The sequence below is a fragment of the Staurois parvus genome, unplaced genomic scaffold (genome assembly GCF_062004578.1).
Source record: "Staurois parvus isolate SC_StPar_1 unplaced genomic scaffold, SC_StPar_1.0 ptg003588l, whole genome shotgun sequence".
NCBI classification, from domain to species: Eukaryota; Metazoa; Chordata; class Amphibia; order Anura; family Ranidae; genus Staurois; species Staurois parvus.
In genome coordinates, this window is record NW_028321384.1 from 14,974 (window position 1) to 37,490 (window position 22,517).

The window sequence follows — 22,517 nt, forward strand, 5'->3', positions numbered from 1 at the left end:
GCGCAAAGACAGTGATGTGTAGATTCTGGGCTGCCGACAGCATCGGCCATGAGGAGTGGAGGGGAGCCTGGCCAGTTCAGTCCAATAGGGAAGTACCCTATTGGAAGGTAGATCCTACTCTTTCCCTACTCCACTGGAACCAGGGGCGGACTGACCATTGGGAAACTCGGGCACTGCCCGAGGGCCCGGGGTCAGTAGGGGGCCCCATGAGATGTCCCTGGTACCTTTCTTAGGCTTTTTTGGGTGTGGTTTGAGTGTGGGCGAGGACACAGGGGCCCCATGATCCCCTATTGCCCGGGGGCCTCATGAGTTGTCAGTCCGCCCCTGCTGGAACCTTTCTGGAACTTGGTGTTTGCTGTATTTTTGCTTCAGTAATGAGTTGGATGTGCACCTAGGTAAGAGTAACCTGGAGCAGTATTACTATATCTTCTTCAACTACGGTGCTAGTGCTGGGCTCTCTTTTTAGCAGACCAGCATTGCACTCCACACATTCAAACACTGTATTTATTGTTTATTTGTAGAATAAAAGAATTCAAAGAATTTTACTGAAATGAAAAATAATACAAAAAAAATCATGTTATAAAAGTATAATTTTTCAGGGAATAAAAACAAAGGAGGCAAGATTGTCCAAGTAATGGCTGCATCACTGCTATTATACAGCAACTTTTTTTTCATTTTGACAAATTATGATGTTGACTATCAAAATTTGGAATGGCATAGACCAAACCCTCTTGGAAAGTACATGAAAGAACGGTCCTTTTACTATAGGAAGGGTACACTTGCCCCTCACTGCCACCTTGTAGGCAAATGCAGTTAAATCATTGGTGGAGGCCCTGACACTGCATGGCAGTGAGATCATATAGGCTGTACATTGTACTCATTACGGATCTTCCTTCTCTACGCCGCCACTTCATACTCAGCTTGTATTACCTCTGGATGAAGATCACCTCCATTGACTATCAAAATTTGGAATGACACAGACCAAACCCTCTCAAAAAATACATAAAAGAACGGTCCTTTTACTATAGGAAGGGTACACTTGCCCATTCTTGCCACCTTGTAGGCAAATGCAGTTAAATCATTGGTGGAGGCCCTGACACTGCATGGCAGTGAGATCATATAGGCTGTACATTGTACTCATTACGGATCTTCCTTCTCTACGCCGCCACTTCATACTCAGCTTGTATTACCTCTGGATGAAGATCACCTCCATTGACTATCAAAATTTGGAATGACACAGACCAAACCCTCTCAAAAAATACATAAAAGAACGGTCCTTTTACTATAGGAAGGGTACACTTGCCCATTCTTGCCACCTTGTAGGCAAATGCAGTTAAATCATTGGTGGAGGCCCTGACACTGCATGGCAGTGAGATCATATAGGCTGTACATTGTACTCATTACGGATCTTCCTTCTCTACGCCGGCACTTCATACTCAGCCTGCATTACCTCTGGATGAATATCACCTCCATTTAGAAAATAAAGATTTCTACAGCCACAGGGGTTTAGTGAGAGGGACAGCTGGCTGTGTAAGATGAATAGCACCACTGGATTGGCGTAAGGCCAATGTGGTGCCAATATTTACAAAGGGGTCAAATCTTTACCAATTAATTATAGACCTGTTAGTGTAACTTCTATAGTTGGGAAGATATTGGAAAGTTTAATAAAAGACCACATAGAGGAGTTCTTTCTGGAAAACAATATTTTAAGCAACAGACAGCATGGATTCATGAAAGACAGAAGTTGTCAAACAAATCTGATTTCTTTTTATGAGGAGGTAAGCAAAACCTTGGACAGAGGGGTGTTGGTGGACATGGTATACTTGGACAGAGGGGTGGCCGTGGACGTGGTATACTTGGACAGGGGGTGGCGGTGGGCGTGGTATACTTGGACAGAGGAGTGGCGGTGGATATGGTATACTTGGACAGAGGGGTGGTGGTGGATGTGGTATACTTGGACAGAGGGGTGGTGGTGGACGTGGTATACTTGGACAGGGGGTGGCGGTGGGCGTGGTATACTTGGACAGAGGGGTGGCGGTGGATATGGTATACTTGGACAGAGGGGTGGTGGTGGACGGGGTATACTTGGACAGAGGGGTGGCGGTGGAAGTGGTATACTTGTACAGAGGGGTGGCAGTGGACGTGGTATACTTGGACAGAGGGGTGGTGGTGGATTTGGTATACTTGGATTTTGCAAAAGCATTTGGCACAGTTCCGCACACAAGGCTAATGTGTAAGGTAAAGTCTATGGGCTGGAAAAATCTGTATGTAAATGGATAGAAAACTGGCTAAAAGATGAGATTCAGAGAGTAGTGGGTAATGATTCATACTCTGAATGGTCTGGGGGTGTCAGTGGTGTACCCCAGGATTCAGTGTTGGGACCCTTACTTTTTAATATATTTATAAACAATATAGGGTCGGGGTTTATAAATCCCATTTCAGTCTTTGCAGATGACACCAAGCTGTGCCGGGGAATAACGTCCTTACAGGATGTCTCCAATTGACAAGCCGACCTCAATGCTCTGTGTAATTGGGCAACTATGTGGCAAATGAGGTTTAATGTTGATAAATGTGAGGTTCTGCACTTGGGGGCTAAGAATATGCATCATACATACTAGGGGGGGGGGGGGGTCAATGGATGGTGGAGAAAGATCTGGGAGTTCTGGTAGATCACAAGCTTAATAATGGCATGCTTTTTTCCCCTGCAGGAGCAAATTGGATCGTGCTTTGCTGTTGTTTTTGCCTTCCTCTGGATCAACTGTGGGTGTAGGATTATAACTTTTTTTTTTTTTTATGGTTGAACTGGATGGACTTTTTTTTTTTTCAGCCAGACTAACTATGTAACTATGTAAAGTCGGGATGAGAATTGGAACCAATTCTGCATTCTCTGAGTAGGCTTATATATGAAATGTTCATATTTTTTGTGGAGTATGTCTTTAACTCCTTAATTATGAAACAAAATGTCTTCTCTTGTCCTAGATGTATTAGGTCATCTGTGATAGTTCATTCTCCTCATGGGTTGGGTTTGTTTATATCTAAATTCCATTCTTCTCATCACCCAACGTCCGAGCTCCATTCGCAGATGTAGAAGAGCCTCTTGATCTGGAGTCATTATAGGTAGACCTCTTCCAGCATTCCTAGTTGTGATCTTATTTCCTGTGAAATGGAATTGCCAATAATCCTAGAATAGAAGATATAACTGGTCATCAGATCTCTTTGGGGTAACATAGAGCAGTTCTATGAATGTGGTTGAATATGGTCATGAAAATAGAAATAATGGCCAATCGATCATGATCAAGATCACCTGTTATCATCTGAACACTGAGAAGTGAACTGATCCTGTTCTGAACTCAAAATTGGAGACAGTTTTGAAAGCGAGTAACCAATCAGGCGTTAGTATGATCACAAAACACTACTAGTGAGGAAACTTTGATAGGTTCAGCTATCTATATAAACCAAACCCATATACTTCCCCATCTGAGGTCTCCTAGCCTCTGGCTCAGCTTTCCTCCCTTTTCTCTGTTGAGAAGCAGAACTGCCAGGAGTGACTAGGGAAGATAGGAGCCCCAGACCATTGATGGACAATTATCACCTTATCGGCAGTGGTGAGCTACATTCAGTTTAGGCTTCGGACTGTTGGAACCCAAGTTTATTTGAATCTGGAAGGTTGCTGTGATTGCTGGGCCAATCAGATGTGGGCTGGACAGGGGCGGACTGACAACTCATGGGGCCCCTGTGTCCTTGCCCAAACTCAAAAAAGCCTATGAAAAAGGTACCAGGGGCATCTCATGGGGCCCCCTACTGACCCCGGGCCCTCGGGCAGTGCCCGAGTTTCCAAATGGTCAGTCCGCCCCTAGGGCTGGATATTTACCACCCTGCAGCAGATGCACACAAAAGGGATGGGGATGCTTATGACATCTGTAACCTAATATGGGTACAGGACTATATGAGGGTGATGTCACTGACCTAGTATGGCCATATTGTCAATGATACTAGCATCCCTGTTCCTTTGTATGCAGGGATGGACTGCCCATTCGAGCACTCGGGCACTGCCCGGGGTCAGTAGGGGGTCCCATAAAATGCCTCTGGTACCTTTTATAGGCTTTTCTGGGTGTGTTTTGAGTGTGGGCAAGGACACAGGGACCCCATGATCCCCAATTGCCCGGGGGGCCCCATGAGTTGTCAGTCCGCCACTGTTTGTATGTATATGCTGCTGCTGAGATGAGAATCTCTGCCAATCAGGCCATTGGCTCAGCAATCTCAACTAACTTCTAGATTAGAATGAACCTGAGTTTGAACCAATCCCAAGCCTGAACTGAATGAAGCGGAACACTACCAATGAGGTGATGACTGTCCAGCAATGATCAGGGGCTCGCGTCTACCCTGGTCATTCCTGGCAGTTTTGCTACTCATGTCTATCATGGGGAGAAAGGAGGAAGGCTGAGACATGAAGGTGGGGGAGCTCAGGGGAGGAAAAATGTGTGTTTGGTTAAAATACATTCACCAGCCACTTTATTAGGTCCACCTGTTCAATTGCTTGATAACACAAATTGCTAATCAGCCAATCACATGGCAGTAACTCAATGCATTTAGCCATCTAGACATGGTGAAGATGACTTGATGAAATTCAGACCAAGCATCAGAATGGGAAGAAAGGAGACCTAAGTGACTTTGAACGTGGCATGGTTGTTGGTGCCTGACGGGATGGTCTAAATATTAAAAAAAAATGCTGATCTGCTGGGATTTTCACACACAACCATCTCTAGGGTTTACAGAGAGTGGTCTGAAAAAGAGAAAATATCCAGCCAGCGGCAGTTGTGTGGAGGAAAATGTCTTGTTGATGTCACAGGTCAGAGGAGAATGGGCAGACTTGTTCCAGATGATAGAAAGGCAACAGTAACTCCAATAACCACTCGTTACAACCAAGGTATGCAGAATACCATCTCTGAATGCACAACACGTTGAACCTTGAAGCAGATGGCTACAGCAGAAGAAGACCACTCCAGGTGCCAGCGTACCCATCTTCTGAAGGCTACTTCCAGCAGGATAATGCACCATGTCACAGAGCTCAAATCATTTCAAACTGGTTTCTTGAACATGACAATGAGTTCACTGTACTCCAATGGCCTCCACAGTCACCAGATCTCAATCCATCAGCGCACATTTGGGATGTGGTGGAACGGGAAATTTGCATCATGGATGTGCAGCCGACAAATCTGCTGCAACAACGTGATGCTATCATGTCAATATGGACCAAAATATCTAAGAAATGTTTCCAACACCTTGTTGAACCTATGCCAAAATGGGGCCCAACCCAGTACTAGCAAGCTGTACCCATTGGCCGGTGAGTGTATGTTAACCAATGTATGTGCTCACACATGTAGTGCTCATCCCATATGTAGGGCCCACTGATTTGTCCCAGATTCTTTTCCCAGATTAGTGCAGGGGGTAGCCTGGCACACAGCAACAGTCACCCTTTCTGGCTCAATGAACAGTCTAAGGGTTTATCTTTTGTTGATGCTTTTTTGCAGGCTGAACCTGGATGGGGTGCAGGGAGCGGTGGTATACTCCAAACACCCTGTACAGTCATATGAGGACACCTTGGCAAAGCTTTTTAGTTCATTCCCTCCAGTAGCAGCTAAGGGAATGAGAAACTATAAGCACCTTCTCAACTTGAGCAAGTTCTAGCATTCATGCACAAGGGAAAGTAGCAGCACACAGTCCCTGGATACTTGAATATTTCCTTCCAATATCAGGAAGACATTTCTCCTGTAAACTCTCCAGAATAAATCCTCAGTGAAATCCATTCATCAGTTCCAGCAAGATTCAGAAAACAGCAACCACCCCCCCCACCCCACCCCCACCCCCCCAGCTTTAGCATAGACAGGACCTCGATGAGCTCCTGTAAGGACTTCAGTTGCAATGCCCAGAAGGGCAGCAGACCATCAGGCTGGGTACTTCTCCTGGACAAGAAAAGGGCTACCTCAGGCACCAAATTATTTATGCACTCCCCAGCCACCTATTGGGCGTCATCACCTAAGGATTGGCTGGGACCACATAAATACTCTGAGCCCCACTGAGGTTGTTAATTTGACTCCTACAGCTCACTACATACCATAAACCCCCAGAAGGTAGGGGGAAGCAGCCAGTGAAACCCAGAAAAGCCCACAGTAGTCACAAACTGCTCCACTGATTTCAGGGGAGCCGAAGAGAATTCAATTTACCTAGTCTATCTAGCAGCCTATCTGGAAGAGTGCTACACCCAGGGGTGGACTGACAACTCATGGGGCCCTCGGGCAATAGGGGATCATGGGGCCCCTGTGTCCTTACCCACACTCAAACCACACCCAAAAAAGACTATGAAAGTTACCAGGGGCATCTCATGGGGCCCCCTACTGACCCAGGGCCCTCGGGCAGTGTCCGAGTGCACGAATGGTCAGTCCGCCCCTGGCTACACCTATATACAACCTATCAGGAAACCATCAAACTTCAAACAGGAACATTCATACATTGCGAGTCATCATAGCAGGTCTCAGTGACGGGATGCTGCATTGAAGTACAGTCTGTGCCCTGTGAATGGAGGTCTACTTCCCTCTAGACATCCATTCACATCTCTCTGTCCATGTGCTCTTCTAGAGGAGCTACCCAACAATGGCAATAGCCCGGGCATACTTGCTGACCTTTTCACAAAGTTCAGAGGGCACAGCAGCCACCAATGAGAAGGGTGACACAAGCACACATGACCAGAGCAGCAGACTGCAAATAAACAGGCGAATATCCCATCACTGCATATATATTGTGGTCATCAGTCACAGCCAGTCCTGTTATACTCACTGTAATTCCTTGATGTGGCTTGTGGTCAGAGCGTCTATCAGATCACTGAAATGAGAACCCTCCAGGTTGTTCCAGGACAGGTCCAGTGTCCTCAATGTCGGGTTATTTCTTATTCCAGAGGCCAGGTGGGGGCAGGAACTGTCCGTCAGGTGATTATAGGACAAACTGGAAAAGAAATAAAAAATAAATTCTCCCCCAACAATGAATGCAGCTATTCCCTAACTCCAATTTTTTTTCATTTTTGTCAGTAGAAGGGCACATGGTATATGTTACTAATAATCTCAGGCCTGAAAAAAATATCCATCAGGGTCCCCCCTTACATCAGGGTGTCAATCATTGTCCCCCTTAAAGCAGAGTCCCCATCAAAGCCCCCCTTACAATGAGAATGTCCATCAGAGTCCCCCGCTTACAAAAGGGTCCTCATCATAGTCCCCTCTTCCATGATGGTCTCCTTCAGAGCCCCCCTTACATCAGAATACCCATCAGAGACCCCCCCTTATATAAGGGTCCACATCATAGTCTCCTCTTTCATCAGGGTCCCCATCAAAACCACCTTACAAAAGGGTCCCCATCATAGTCCCCTCTTCCATCAGGGTCCCTTTCAGAGCCCCCCTTACATCAGAATGCCCATCAGAGCTCCCCCGTTATAAAAGGGTCTTCATCATAGTCTCTTCTTCTATCAGGGTCCCCATGAAAACCACCTTACAAAAAGGTCCCCATCATAGTCCCCTCTTCCATCAGGGTCCCCTTCAGAGCCCCCCTTAGATCAGAATGCCCATCAGTGCTCCCCCTTTTAAAAGGGTCAACATCATAGTCCCCTCTTCCAACAGGGTCCCCATCGGAACCCCATTTACAAAATGGTCCCCATCATAGTTACCTCTTCCAACATGGTCCCCTTCAGAGCCCCCCTTACATCAGAATGCCCATCAGAGACCCCCCTTATATAAGGGTCCACATCATAGTCTCTTCTTCTTAAAGGGTCCCCATTGGAGCCCCACTTACAAAATGGTTCCCATCATAGTCCCCTCTTCCATGATGGTCTCCTTCAGAGCCCCCCTTACATCAGAATGCCCATCAGAGACCCCCCTTATATAAGGGTCCACATCATAGTCTCCTCTTTCATCAGGGTCCCCATCAGAACCCCTTTTACAAAAGGGTCCCCATCATAGTCCCCTCTTCCATCAGGGTCCCCTTCAAAGCTCCCTTACATCAGAATGCCCATCAGAGCCCCCCTTTTAAAAGGGTCCCATCATAGTCCCCTCTTCTTTTTACGGTCCCCATCAGAACCACCTTACATCAGAATGGCCATCATTGTCCTCCCTTATACCCTTATAAAAGGGTCCCCATAATAGTCCCCTCTTGCTTTAGGGTCCCCATCAGAACCCCCCTTTACATCAGAAGCAGAGACCATAGGCAGTCCCTGCTGATTGAACTCCTCAATCAATGCGTATTGAGGAAATTCAATTAACTGTAGCTGTAGGTCGGATAAAATCTTGTCATGTCTCTGCTGGACCGGGTGTCTCTTTGCCCAGTTAAGTCCAGCAAAGAGACATCTCAGTCCAGCAAAGAAACAGCCCAGTCCAAGAAGGGACATCCCCATCCAGCAAAGAGACATCCCTGTCCAACAAAGAGACAGCCCGTCTCTTTGTGGATTGGGATGTCTCTTTGTGGATTGGGATGTCTCTTTGCTGGACTGGGCTGTCTCTTTGCTGAATGGGGATGTCTCTTTGCTGGATGGGAATGTCTCTTTGCTGGATGGGAATGTCTCTTTGCTGGATTGGGCCATCTCTTTGAATATATAGGGGGCACTGTGATTAGATCTCTTGGGGCACCGTAAAGTAAAGGGGCACTGTGACATAAAGGGGACTGCGCTGTAAAGGGGCACTGTAATCAATACAGTGCCACTTTACAGTGCAATCCCCTTTATATCACAGTGCCCATTTATATTACACTGCGGAGGACAAACTCTGTGAATATTCTGCCCCCCCCCCCCCCCCCCCACAGAAATTGGCTGCTCGGTCTACAATGCCTGGGCCTATTTTTTGTCCCAGTCCAGGCCTGGCCGCAGGTATAGAAAATCAAGACCCTAGGCATGCAGACTGCATCTACAAACATTGCTGAAAGAATGGGTCGCTCTCAGGAGCTCAGTGACTCCAAGCGTGGTCCCGTGATAGGTGGCCACCTGGGCAATAAGTCCATCCGTGACATTTCCTGGCTACTAAATATTCCACGCTCAACTGTTAGTGGGATTATAACAAAGTGGAAGCAACTGGGAGCAACAGCAACTCAGCCACCAAGTGGTAGGCCACGTCACATGACAGGGCGGGGTCAGCGCATGCTGAAGCGCACAGTGCGCAAAAGTCGCAAACTGTCTGCAGAGTCAATAGCTAAAGACCTCCAAACTTGGTGTGGCCTTCAGATGAGCCCAAAAACAGTGCGTAGAGAGCTTCATGGAATGGGTTTCCATGGCCGAGCAGCTGCATCCAAGCCTTCCATCACCAAGTGCAATGCAAAGCGTCGAATGCCGTGGCGTAAAGCACGCCGCCACTGGACTCCAAAGCGATGGAGACGTTTTCTCTGGAGTGACCGATCACACTTCTCTGGCAATCCGATGGACGTGCGTGGGTTTGGCGGTTGCCAGGAGAACGGTACTTGCCTGACTGCATTGTGCCAAATATAAATTTTGATGGAGGGGGGATTATGGTGTGGGGTTTTTTTTTTCAGGGGTTGGGCTTGGCCCCCTAGTTCCAGAGAAGGGACCTCTTAAGGTGTCAGCATACCAAGATATTTTGGACAATTTCATGGTCCCAACTTTGTGGGAAGAGTTTGGGGATGGCCCCTTCCTGTTCCAACATGACTGCCCCCCAGTGCACAAAGCAAGGTCCATAAAGACATGGAGGGGCCAGTTTGGGGTGGAGGAACTTGACTGTCCTGCACAGAGTCCTGACCTCAACCCCATAGAACACCTTTGGGATGAATTAGAGCGGAGACTGCGAGCCAGGCCTCCTCCCCCGACATCAGTGCCTGACCTGACAAATGTGCTTCTGGAAGAATGGTCCAACCTTCCCATAGACACCCTCCTAAACCTTGTGGATGGCCTTCCCAGAAGAGTTGAAGCTGTTATAGCTGCAAAGGGCGGGGCCAACTCAATATTGAACCCTACGGACTAAGACTGGGGGGCCATTAATGGTCATGTGTGTGGGAAGGGCGGGGCCAACTCAATATTGAACCCTACGGACTAAGACTGGGGGGCCATTAAAGGTCATGTGTGTGGAAAGGCCGGCCGACCAATACTTTTGGCAATATAGTGTACATACTGTACATGTTTTACATAAGATAAATATTTGTGTGAATATAGGTATTTACACATTGGTGCAAAAATGATATCTTTACTAGATGAAAGATGTAAAAAGTCTAAAGAAAGTTAAATAGGGAAACCAGTGAATCTATCCATACACATGCATAGACAACCAGCCAAGGAAACCAACTGGAAACAAATTGCCCCAGTTTTGCATATAACCAATATACTGTATATGTCAGGGGACCCAAACATTCTAAACAAAGGGCCAGTTTATTGTCTTTTTATTATACTTTAGGTGAGTTATGACTGTGGCCATTGGTAGTAAACAATGCCTCAGGCTTGGTGATCAGTGGGAGTAAAAAAATTACATTACAAAATTACATGGTCAGTAGGAGGAGGAATAGTGCCCCATCATTGGTGTCAGTGGGAGGAATAGTGCCCCATCATTGGTGTCAGTGGGAGGAATAGTGTCCCATCATTAGTATCAGTGGGAGGAATAGTGTCCCATCATTGGTATCAGTGGGAGGAATAGTGCCCCATCATTGGTGTCAGTGGGAGGAATAGTGTCCCATCATTAGTATCAGTGGGAGGAATAGTGTCCCATCATTGGTATCAGTGGGAGGAATAGTGCCTCATCATTGGTGTCATTGGGAGGAATAGTGCCCCATCATTGGTATCAGTGGGAGGAATAGTGCCCCATCATTGGTATCAGTGGGAGGAATAGTGTCACATCATTGGTGTCAGTGGGAGGAATAGTGCCCCATCATTGGTGTCATTGGGAGGAATAGTGCCCCATCATTGGTATCAGTGGGAGGAATAGTGCCCCATCATTGGTGTCAGTGGGAGGAATAGTGCCCCATCATTGGTGTCAGTGGGAGGAATAGTGTCCCATCATTGGTGTCAGTGGGAGGAATAGTGCCCCATCATTGGTGTCATTGGGAGGAATAGTGCCCCATCATTGGTATCAGTGGGAGGAATAGTGCCCCATCATTGGTATCAGTGGGAGGAATAGTGCCCCATCATTGGTGTCAGTGGGAGGAATAGTGTCCCATCATTGGTGTCAGTGGGAGGAATAGTGTCACATCATTGGTGTCATTGGGAGGAATAGTGCCCCATCATTGTTATCAGTGGGAGGAATAGTGCCCCATCATTGGTGTCAGTGGGAGGAATAGTGTCACATCATTGGTGTCAGTGGGAGGAATAGTGTCACATCATTGGTGTCAGTGGGAGGAATAGTGCCCCATCATTGGTGTCAGTGGGAGGAATAGTGCCCCATCATTGGTGTCATAGGGAGGAATAGTGCACCATCATTGTTATCAGTGGGAGGAATAGTGCCCCATCATTGGTGTCAGTGGGAGGAATAGTGTTCCATCATTGGTAACATTGGAAGGATTAGTGCCCCATAATTGGTGTCAGTGGGAGAAATAGTGTTCCATCATTGTTGTCAATGGGAGGAATAGTGCCCCATCATTGGTGTCATTGGGAGCAAGTGTCCCATTGTTGTTGTCAGTAGAAGGAACAGTGCCCCATCATTGGTGTCAGTGGGAGGAATAGTGCCCCATCATTGGTAATATTGGAAGAATTAGTGCCCCATCATTGGTGTCATTGGGAGGAATAGTGCCCCATTGTTGTTGTCAGTGGAAGGAATAGTGCCCCATCCTTGGTGTCAGTGGGAGGAATAGTGCCCCATCATTGGTGTCAGTGGGAGGAATAGTGCCCCATCATTGGTGTCAGTGGGAGGAATAGTGCTGCATCATTGGTATTAGTGGAAGGAATAGTACCCAATCATTAGTATCAATGGGAGGAATAGTGCCCCAACATTGGTGTCAGTGGAAGGAATAATGACCCATTGTTGGTGTCAGTGGGATGAATAGTGCCCCAACATTAGTGTCAGTGGAAGGAATAATGACCCATTGTTGGTGTCAGTGGGATGAATAGTGCCCCATCATTGTTATCAATGGAAGGAATAATAGCCCATCTTTGGTGTCAGTTGGAGGAATAGTATTCCATCATTGGTGTCTTTAGGGGGAATAGTGCCCCATTGTTGGTGTCAGTAGAAATAATAATGCCCCATCATTAGAGCGCTTTCCAAGTCACGGATTCCACAGGAAACACCCCTTAAGCATCCAGGTTTTTGTACATGGGGAGAATGGGAAGAGGCTTGACAACAGACTGCATAGTGGTGAGAAGCCACTGGCCCCAACCCCCTTATCCTCCTTTTAGAGGGACACTACCACCCTAACTTGGGAGCAGGGGTGGACTGACCATTTGGAAACTCGGGCACTGCCCGAGGGCCCGGGGTCAGTAGGGGGCCCCGTGAGATGCCCCTGGTACCTTTTTCATAGGCTTTTTTGAGTTTGGGCAAGGACACAGGGGCCCCATGATCCCCTATTGCCCAGGGGCCCCATGAGTTGTCAGTCCGCCCCTGCTTGGGACTTATCTGGGCACTTAAGCCCCTTACTGTGAGATACAAATTTACCTGAGCGCTCCATGCAGGACTCTGGGCCCCAACCTTTAGTACCCCATTGGCCAGTAAGAAGGGTTTTGGAGAGACTCTGGGACCTTTTGGCCTCTAGCTGAGCATTACCTGTAGTGGGAACCATCCCCCCCCCAGACTTAGTGTTCAGGTGCCCACAGGGGCATTGGTTCCAGACATAATTGGGCCTCACATTATTTTTGTTGTGTTGTATACATTTGATTTACTGTTTTATTGTTGTTGTAATTTTTTTGGTGTTGCCTCCTGTGGTGTGTTGCCCAATACATATTCTTTCTACAGACCTGGTGTGTCAGAGGGTGTGGCAGTGCCAAATGGGGTCATTTCCATTTGAAGTAATTGAACCCCAACATCAGTGACTCCTCCGGGGGTAAGTACACGGGCGTATTTACCACAAGGCAAACAAGGCATTTGCCTAGCGTGGCATTTTTCAAGGGGGCAGCACTGCCCTCCTGGAAGAAGGGACAGAAGATGGGACACAAATGCGGCTTGGGGACCAGATGGGATCTGAGAGAGGCTGCGGGCTGCTTGACTCTCGTTCCCGGAGATGTCCAGAGCTGTGAAGGTGAGTGTCTTTCTCTCTCTTGCTGGGAGGGGAGTGGCCGATGTAGGGTGGCAATGGTTGTGGAGGGCTCTCTCGGGTGGGGGGGGGCAGGGGTGTTGTTGGTCAATGAGGCACTCTTCGGGTTGGGGGTGTATTTTGTGTTGCCTAGGGCAATACAAATCCTAAATATACCACTTGGTAAGCACCATATAAACGAAGATGTATGAGCCAAGGGTCTCTCGGGATGGGACAGTGGAGTAAATTGAATATTTTGGTCCACATTCTGCCTACCATTGGGTAGGTCCACCAGACATGTATAGTGCCTCCTGTGCTGGTACAGCCTCTGAAGCATATTGGGGAGTGTGAAGGGTGGAGGTAGGCAAGTATGGATGGAACCATGTACACCAACAATGGGGCACCTTTCCTCCCATAGACACCAACAATGGGTACTATTCCTTACACTGACACCAACAGTGGGGCACTATTCCTTCCACAGACACCGACCTGTTTCTATTTCTCCCACTGACACCAACGATGGGGCACTATTCCTCTCACTGACACCAATGATGGGGCACTATTCCTCCCACTGACACCAACGATGGGGCACTATTCCTCTCACTGACACCAATGATGGGGCACTATTCCTCCCAAACACACCAACGACGGGGCACTATTCCTCCCACAGACACCAATGATGGGGCACTATTCCTCTCACTGACACCAATGATGGGGCACTATTCCTCCCAAACACACCAACGATGGGGCACTATTCCTCCCACAGACACCAATGATGGGGCACTATTCCTCCCACAGACACCAATGATGGGGCACTATTCCTCCCACAGACACCAATGATGGGGCACTATTCCTCCCACTGACACCAATGTTGGGGCACTATTCCTCCCACTGACACCAATGATGGGGCACTATTCCTCCCAAACACACCAACGATGGGGCACTATTCCTCCCACAGACACCAATGATGGGGCACTATTCCTCCCACTGACACCAACAATGGGGCACTATTCCTCCCAAAGACAACAACGATGGGGCACTATTCCTCTCACTGACACCAACAACAAGTTGCTATTTCGGTACCCTAAAGAGCAGATTCTGGGGAAGTTATATTGATTGAGCAACAGGCAGTGGTGGACCGAATTTTTGCAAACCCTACTAGGATTTGGTGTTTCCAAGATCCTTCTCTCACCTAGAAACATAAGAATGAGCTTTGTTGGTGGACAGGCAGTTGGGAATAAATAACAGTGAAATATAAAATTTTAGGAAAAGAGTCCTTCATGAATGATCACTGAATGTGAAATCAAGAAGTGGACAACTGTCCGGGATTGTCTCTTTATGGAGTCTAAGGATGAATTCGAAGTACATTTCCATATTTATATAACATTAATGCAATCTCCCCGAATATTATCGTCCCAGTCAGATCTCTCATACTCACTGTAATTCCTCTATCCGGCTTGAGGTCAGAACTTCCATCAGATCCCTGAAGTGAGGACCCTCCAGATTGTTCTCGGACAGGTCCAGAGTCCTCAGTGTTGGGTTATCTCTTATTCCTGATGCAAGGTCGGGGCAGGAGCCGTCTGTTAGGTTATTTTTATACAAACTGTAGAAGAAGAAAAGAAATTTACCAGAGGAAAATTAATTTCTGCCCCAGGAATAAATGTAACTATTCTCTACATCAGGGGTCTGGAAACTTTCCAAGCAAAGGGCCAGTTTATGGTCCTTCAGACTTTAGGGGGGGGGACAGACTGTGGCCAGTGGGAGTAGAAATTGTCCTGACATTAGTGGATGTAAACAACACATCTCTGGTATTGGGGGGAAGGAATAGTACCCCGTCATCGGTGCCAGTGGGAGGAATAGTGCACTATTTTAGGTGTCATTGGGAGAAATAGCAACCCATTGTTGGTGTCAGTGGGAGGAATAGTGCCCTATTGTTGGTGTCAGTGGGAGGAATAGCAACCCGTCGTTGGTGTTTGTGGGAGGAATAGTGCCCCTTTGTTGGTGTCGGATGGAGGAATAGCACCCGTCGTTGGTGACTGTGGGAGGAATAGTGCCCCAATGTTGGTGTTAGTGGGAGAAAAATTGCCCCATTGTTGGTGTCTGTGGGAGAAATAGCAACCCATCGTTGGTGTCTGTGGGAGGAATAGTGCCCCAATGTTGGTGTCAGTGGGAGGAATAGTGCCCCAATGTTGGTGTCAGTGGGAGGAATAGTGCCCCAATGTTGGTGTCAGTGGGAGGAATAGTGCCCTATTGTTGGTGTTAGTGGGAGGAAAATTGCCCCATTGTTGGTGTCTGTGGGAGAAATAGCAACCCATCGTTGGTGTCTGTGGGAGGAATAGTGCCCCAATGTTGGTGTCAGTGGGAGGAATAGTGCCCCAATGTTGGTGTCAGTGGGAGGAATAGTGCCCCAATGTTGGTGTCAGTGGGAGGAATAGTGCCCTATTGTTGGTGTTAGTGGGAGGAAAATTGCCCCATTGTTGGTGTCAGATGGAGGAATAGCACCCGTCGTTGGTGTCTGTGGAAAGAATACTGCCCCATTGTTGGTGTCAATGGGAGGAATAGCACCTGTCATTGGTGTCTGTTTAAAAAATAAAAATCCCAGTATCTATCCCGCCATTTGTATAACTTTCATGTAAACCAATTAATTTACACGTTTTGGGATCTTTTTTAGCAAAGACACGGAGCAGAATACATTTTGGCCTAAATTTCTGAGGAAATTTGATTTTTTAAATTTTTTTACTGGACAATGTATATAGCAAAAAGTCAAAAATATAGTTTTTTTCTCAAAATTGGCGGTCTTTTTTTTTATAGCACAAAAAAAAATGCAGAGGTGATCAAATACCACTGAAAGAAAGCTCTATTTGTGGGAAAAAAAGGACGTAAATTTCATTTGGGTGCATGAGCGCGCAATTGTCAGTTGAAGTAAAGTAGCGCTGTAACACAAAAAATGGCCTGGTGAGGAAGGGGGGAGGGTAAATCCTCTGGAGGGCAAATGGTTAACAAGTGAAAAATAAAAACAGCATGTCCCCCTCCTCTCCCCTCCCCCCATGACAGGCGACCCCACCCCTTGGTTTATCTACGGACGGCATTGGCTACCGGAGCTGTCAGTTGGTGTGTGCCCAAGGACGCTAAATAAAAGGTGTCACCAGTGACCACGCCCCCCTTTGTTTATTTATCATCGGTGGGAACCAGAGATGTCAGTCGCCGGGAGGCAAGCGATGAGTGCAGACGTGTTTTTTTTTTTTTTCTGGTCGTCGGCATCCATCGTGATTGATAATGGGAGATTGTTTGGGGGGTGGAGGGGGGTTGTTTATTTATTTGTTAAAATAAATGTTTATTTTTTAAAAAAACTGTCTCTGTGTTTTTATTTTTGACACTTGAATGACTAAGAGTACAGAATATTCATACACCTGAGGAAAGCTGGGATCTGGGGGCCCCCTTGTTAAAGCCCACATATATATATACAACAAACAAGAGATCCCTGTGCTCAAATCCCAACAGTTAGTGCATGCATTTATCCATCAGGTGCTAAAGGGGTGTAGCCACATATTAACACTAGAAATTCTGAGGACCCTCTGCACACTGGTATATACCCTTTTAAGCAGACTAGATATCCCTATTTATTGCATAGTCTGCTTGAAAGGGTATATACCAGTGTGCAGAGGGTCCTCAGAATTTCTAGTGCACATATATATATATACACACACACACATACATTATATATATATATATATGTGTGTCTGTACAGTGGGGCAAAAAAGTACTTAGTCCGCCACCAATTGTACAAGTTCTCCCACTTACAAAGATGAGAGAGGCCTGTAATTGGCATCATAGGGAGACCTCAACTATGAGAGACAAAATGAGAAAACAAATCCAGACAATCACATTGGCTGATCTGGAAAGAATTTATTTGGAAATTATGGTGGAAAATAAGTATTTGGTCACCTACAAACAAGCAAGATTTCTGGCTCTCACAGACCTGTACCTTCTTCTTTAAGAGGCTCCTCTGTCCTGCACTCATTACCTGTATCAATGGCACCTGTTTGAACTTGTTATCAGTATAAAAGACACCTGTCCACAACCTCAAACAGTCACACTCCAAACTCCACTATGGTGAAGACCAAAGAGCTGTCGAAGGACACCAGAAACAATATTGTAGACCTGCACCAGGCTGGGAAGACTGAATCTACAATAGGCAAGCAGCTTGGTGTGAACAAATCAACTGTGGGAGCAATAATTAGAAAATGGAAGACATACAAGACCACTGATAATCTCCCTCGATCTGGGGCTCCACGTAAGATCTCACCCCGTGGGGTCAAAATGATCACAAGAACGGTGAGCAAAAATCCCAGGACCACACGGGGGGACCTAGTGAATGACCTGCAGAGAGCTGGGACCAACGTAACAAAGGCTACCATCAGTAACACACTACACCTGTCAGGAATCTGGGTATGACCAGAGGTGTGTGGACTGACGCAGGGAAACGCAGGCTTCAGATATGTTATAAACAATATAATTTATTAAGACTAACAATACAAAACGCAGTGCAAAACTAAACCTAAACACAGTGCAAACAAACCAAACCAAACCACCCACAGATAACAATACATACAATGCAAGAGTCATCAGGCAGGCCGGGTCAGTAGCAAACGGGCAAACGGAGTACCAGGAACAGGCGGGAGAGTGGTCGGGGTCACAAGCTGGGTTCAGTAACTCACGGGCAGCGCGGTGCAGAGGGTCAGGCAGAGAATGGTCAGGGTCACAAGCCAGGGATCAAACAGGAGAAGTCAGCAGAGGTCAGGATCAGGCAGGGTCGGCAACAAGTCAGACAGAAACAGGAACAGGAATACAGGATACAAGTTACAAGATACAGGGGCCCATGGAAAACACACACCACGGCCTTGACTGTGAGTCTGGCCATTCCTTAAATACAACCCCCGTAATCAGCTTCAGGTGTTTGGCTGATTGCAGGGGTGAGTCTCTGATTGCTGAGAGCACCCGCTGGCCAGCCCTGGTACTGCAGCCCACAAGGCAGGTGAGTCCCACCATTATTGGCAAGTCCATTCCTGACAACGCCGCCAGTTACTCAGATCTTGCAGTGCCAGACGTGTCCCCCTGCTTAAGCCAGTATATGTCCGGCCCGTCTGAAGTTTGCTAGAGAGCATTTGGATGATCCAGAAGAGGATTGGGAGAATGTCATATGGTCAGATGAAACCAAAATAGAACTGTTTGGTAGAAACACAACTCATCGTGTTTGGAGGAGAGAGAATGCTGTGTTGCATCCAAAGAACACCATACCTACTGTGAAGCATGGGAGTGGCAACATCATGCTTTAGGGCTGTTTCTCCGCAAAGGGACCAGGACGACTGATCCATGTACAGGACAGAATGAATGGGGCCATGTATCATGAGATTTTGAGTGCACACCTCCTTCCATCAGCAAGGGCATTGAAAATGAAACGTGGCTGGGTCTTCCAACATGACAATGATCCCAAACATACCGCCCGGGCAACGAAGGAGTGGCTTCGTAAGAAGCATTTCAAGGTCCTGGAGTGGTCTAGCCAGTCTCCAGATCTCAACCCCATAGAAAACCTTTGGAGGGAGTTGAAAGTCCGTGTTGCCCAGCGACAGCCCCAAAACATCACTGCTCTAGAGGAGATCTGCATGGAGGATGGGCCAACATACCAGCAACAGTGTGTGCCAACCTTGTGAAGACTTACAGGAAACGTCTGACCTCTGTCATTGCCAACAAAGGATATATAACAAAGTATTGACATGAACTTTTCATATTCACCAAATACTTATTTTCCACCATAATTTGCAAATAAATTCTTTCCAGATCAGCCAATGTGATTGTCTGGATTTGTTTTCTCATTTTGTCTCTCATAGTTGAGGTCTACCTATGATGCCAATTACAGGCCTCTCATCTTTGTAAGTGGGAGAACTTGTACAATTGGTGGCTGACTAAATATTTTTTTGCCCCACTGTACAGACACACACACACATATATATATATATATTGAATATGGCCAAAATTGTAGTATTTCAAATATATATTTTTTCATGTGGGTAGTGTGGACAAAATGGTAGAGGGTTCGGCCTCAGCAGGAGGGATGGCGTTCTAACAAGGCTATAGCAGCAGTAGGGACTTGTGCTCTTGACGCCAAATTTCACCAATCAGGAAGCTGCTCTTACTTTAATTCCTCAATCCGGCTTGTTGTCAGAGCTGCCATCAGGTCCCTGAAATGAGGACCCTCCAGATTGTTCTTAGACAGGTCCAGTCTCTTCAGCGTCTGATTATTTCGTATTCCACTGGCCAGGTGGGGGCAGGAACTGTCTGTTAGGTTGTTATTGGCCAAACTGTAGAAGAAGAGAAGAACGTTACCAGATGGTATACTTTTAGATTGTAAGCTCCCAGGAGCGAGGACCTCCTGACATCCAACCTTGGCTTGTATTGTAACTGTACTGTCTCCCTGTATGTTGTAAAGCACGGCACACACGTTTGGCACCAGGTAAATCCTGCATAATAATATCAAAAAATAATCACAGCTATAACGAGGATGAAAATAAAATTTGTTTTTCCCCCAGGAATGAATATAATTATTCTCTATATGATGATAACTCATGTTTTATAACTGGCATCATTTATATGAAATCCAGGGGCGGACTGACCATTTGGAAACTCAGGCACTGCCCGAGGGCTCGGGGACAGTAGGGGGCCCCATGAGATGCCGCTGGTACCTTTTTCATAGACTTTTTGAGTTTGGGCAAGGACACAGGGGCCCCATGATCCCCTATTGCCCGGGGGCCCCATGAGTTGTCAGTCCGCCCCTGATGAAATCACTTTATAAAACTCCAATATTGCCATCCATGTATAGATGTGATATCTCCATTCTTAGGATGACCATAGAATACCATTGACGTGAATCGTATTGTACTTTAATCATTTTGTAGGGCTCTTTCAGGACTCATCCTGTTCCTCCTTGCACAAAGGAGCAGATACCGGTCCTGCTGATTGGTTTAGGACCTTCTACGGCCCTGTCCAGCTCTCCTAGAGTAGCTGCCTGTCTCCTGGAATCTCCTCCATGCTCTTGAGACTGTGCTGGGAGACACAGCAAACCTGGCAATGGCAGGTATTGATGTGCCATCCTGGAGGAGTTGGACTGCCTGTGCAACCTCTGTAGGGTCCAGGTATGGCCTCATGCTACCAGTAGTGACACTGACCCTAGCCAAATGCGATCCCCGCAGGATGGATCGGATCTGCGGATTGAGCATAATGGATCGTAGTCCGATCCATTATGCTCCCCAATCCGCAGATCCGATCCATCCTGCGGGGATCATCGGCTTGCTTTACAACTTACCTTTTCGTGGAGCGGGTCCGGTGTCACCCCGTATTGGTTGCATGCCGACGTTCCCTGCAGGATGGATCGGATCTGAGAATTGAGCATAATGGATTGGACTCAGATCCATTATGCTCAATCTGTAGATCCGATCCATCCTGCGGGGATTGCCGGAGGGGGTGTCACCAAGTGTTATCGCACCGGGTTACACTAACCCTAGGGACACCCCTGCCTGGTGGGATTGTGATCATTGTGCGGATTGATATTTCATTTAGTTCTGTTATACTCACTATAATTCCTCGATTAGGCTTGTGGTCAGAGCTTCCATCAGATCCATGAAATGAGGACCCTCCAGATTGTTCTCAGACAGGTTCAGTGTTTTCAGTGTCTGGTTATTCCTTATTCCAGATGCAAGGTCAGGGCAGGAACTGTCTGTTAGGTGATTATAGGACAAGCTATGGAAGAAGAGAGAAATGTAACCAGAAGAAAATTAATTTCTCCCCCAGCAATGAATGAACTATTGTCTACAACAGCCTTTCTCAACCTTTCCAACACAGAGGAACCCTTGACATAACTTTCTGGTCTCAGGGAACCCTGGCTAAAAATTACTCTATCTACAACCCATGATACATCGGTGTGATGGTCAGTCGGAAGAATGCTCGTTACATTTGTGGTCATTGGGAAGAATGACCCCCTTATAGATAGATACAAATATCAATGGTCTTAGAGGGAATTTATCTGAGAGGTGGAAACTGCTCATTGCTCAAGGAACCCCCTTGTAATTTTTGGAGGAACCCTGGTTGAGAAACCCTGGTCTACATGATGGGAACTTATTTCTCTCTATCAGAATCATTTCTATTAGATCACATTAGAAAACCCCAGACAATTACTTTAAAAAAATATTTGAATGGAATTAATTCTGAACGAGGTCCTGTCCAAACCTGGAAGGCAGCCGTCAGTGCCAGGCTAATGAGCTGTAGATGGCTCAGTCCTTGCCCAGAAACTGTCCGTTCATCAAAGGGCAGGGATGCTCAAGACATAATTGACCGAATGTGACCACGTGGCTGTTTTAAGTCAATTACATTGAAGAAGAGAGAAATGTAACCCACAGAAAATTAATTTCTCCCCCAGCAATGAATGAACTATTGTCTACAACAGGCTTTCTCAACCTTATCAACACAGAGGAACCCTTGAAATAACTTTCCAGTCTCAGGTAACCCCGGCTAAAAATGACTCTATCTACAACTCATGATCAGGGGCGGACTGACAACTCATGGGGCCCTCGGGCAATAGGGGATCATGGGTCCCCTATGTCCTTGCCCACACTCAAAGTACACCCAAAAAAAGCCTATAAAAAAGGTACCAGGGGCATTTCATGGGGCCCCCTACTGACCCCCGGCCCTCGGGCAGTGCCCTAGTGCTCAAATGGTCAGTCCGCCCCTGCTCATGATACATCGGTGTGATGGTCAGTGGGAAGAATGTTCCTTACATTTGTGGTCATTGGGAAGAATGACCCCCTTATAGAGAGATACAAATATCCATGGTCTTAGAGGGAATTTATCTGAGAGGCAGAAATTGCTCATTGCTCAAGGAACCCCCTGGTAATTTTTGGAGGAACCCTGGTCTGCATGAGGGGAACTTATTTCTTTCTATCGGAATAATTTCTATTAGATCACATTAGAAAACACCAGACAATATACTTAAAAAAAATATAATGGAATTCATTCTGAACCAGGTCCAGTCCAAATCTGGAAGGCAGCAGGCTAATGAGCTGTAGACGGCTCAGTCCTTGCCCAGAAACTGGCCATTTGTCAAAGGGCAGGGATGCTCGAGACGTAATTGACCGAATGTGACCACAGGGCCGTTTTAGGTCAATTACATTGACTTAATACTTATCAGACGACATTTTCCCAGAAACTGATAACGCCATCATAACCTTTGACACTGCACCTAGCGACACGGCAAATAAATTGGCGACTTCAGTCACAGA

General features: G+C 46.8%; 1 protein-coding gene across 1 annotated transcript in view; it reads right to left on the bottom strand.

Annotated features, from left to right (window-relative positions):
* Window positions 1-593: 593 nt before the first annotated feature.
* The window catches only part of LOC149427674 (ribonuclease inhibitor-like), a gene marked incomplete at its 5' end in the record, with an annotated part of 28,336 nt that continues 6,412 nt past the window's right edge, over window positions 594-22,517 (bottom strand). The window contains 5 exons of the mRNA XM_089667791.1: window positions 594-3,181; window positions 6,835-6,999; window positions 14,627-14,791; window positions 19,383-19,547; window positions 20,818-20,982. Of these exons, the coding sequence (XP_089523917.1) occupies window positions 3,112-3,181; window positions 6,835-6,999; window positions 14,627-14,791; window positions 19,383-19,547; window positions 20,818-20,982 (730 nt within the window). The remainder of the gene's footprint in view (window positions 3,182-6,834; window positions 7,000-14,626; window positions 14,792-19,382; window positions 19,548-20,817; window positions 20,983-22,517) is intronic.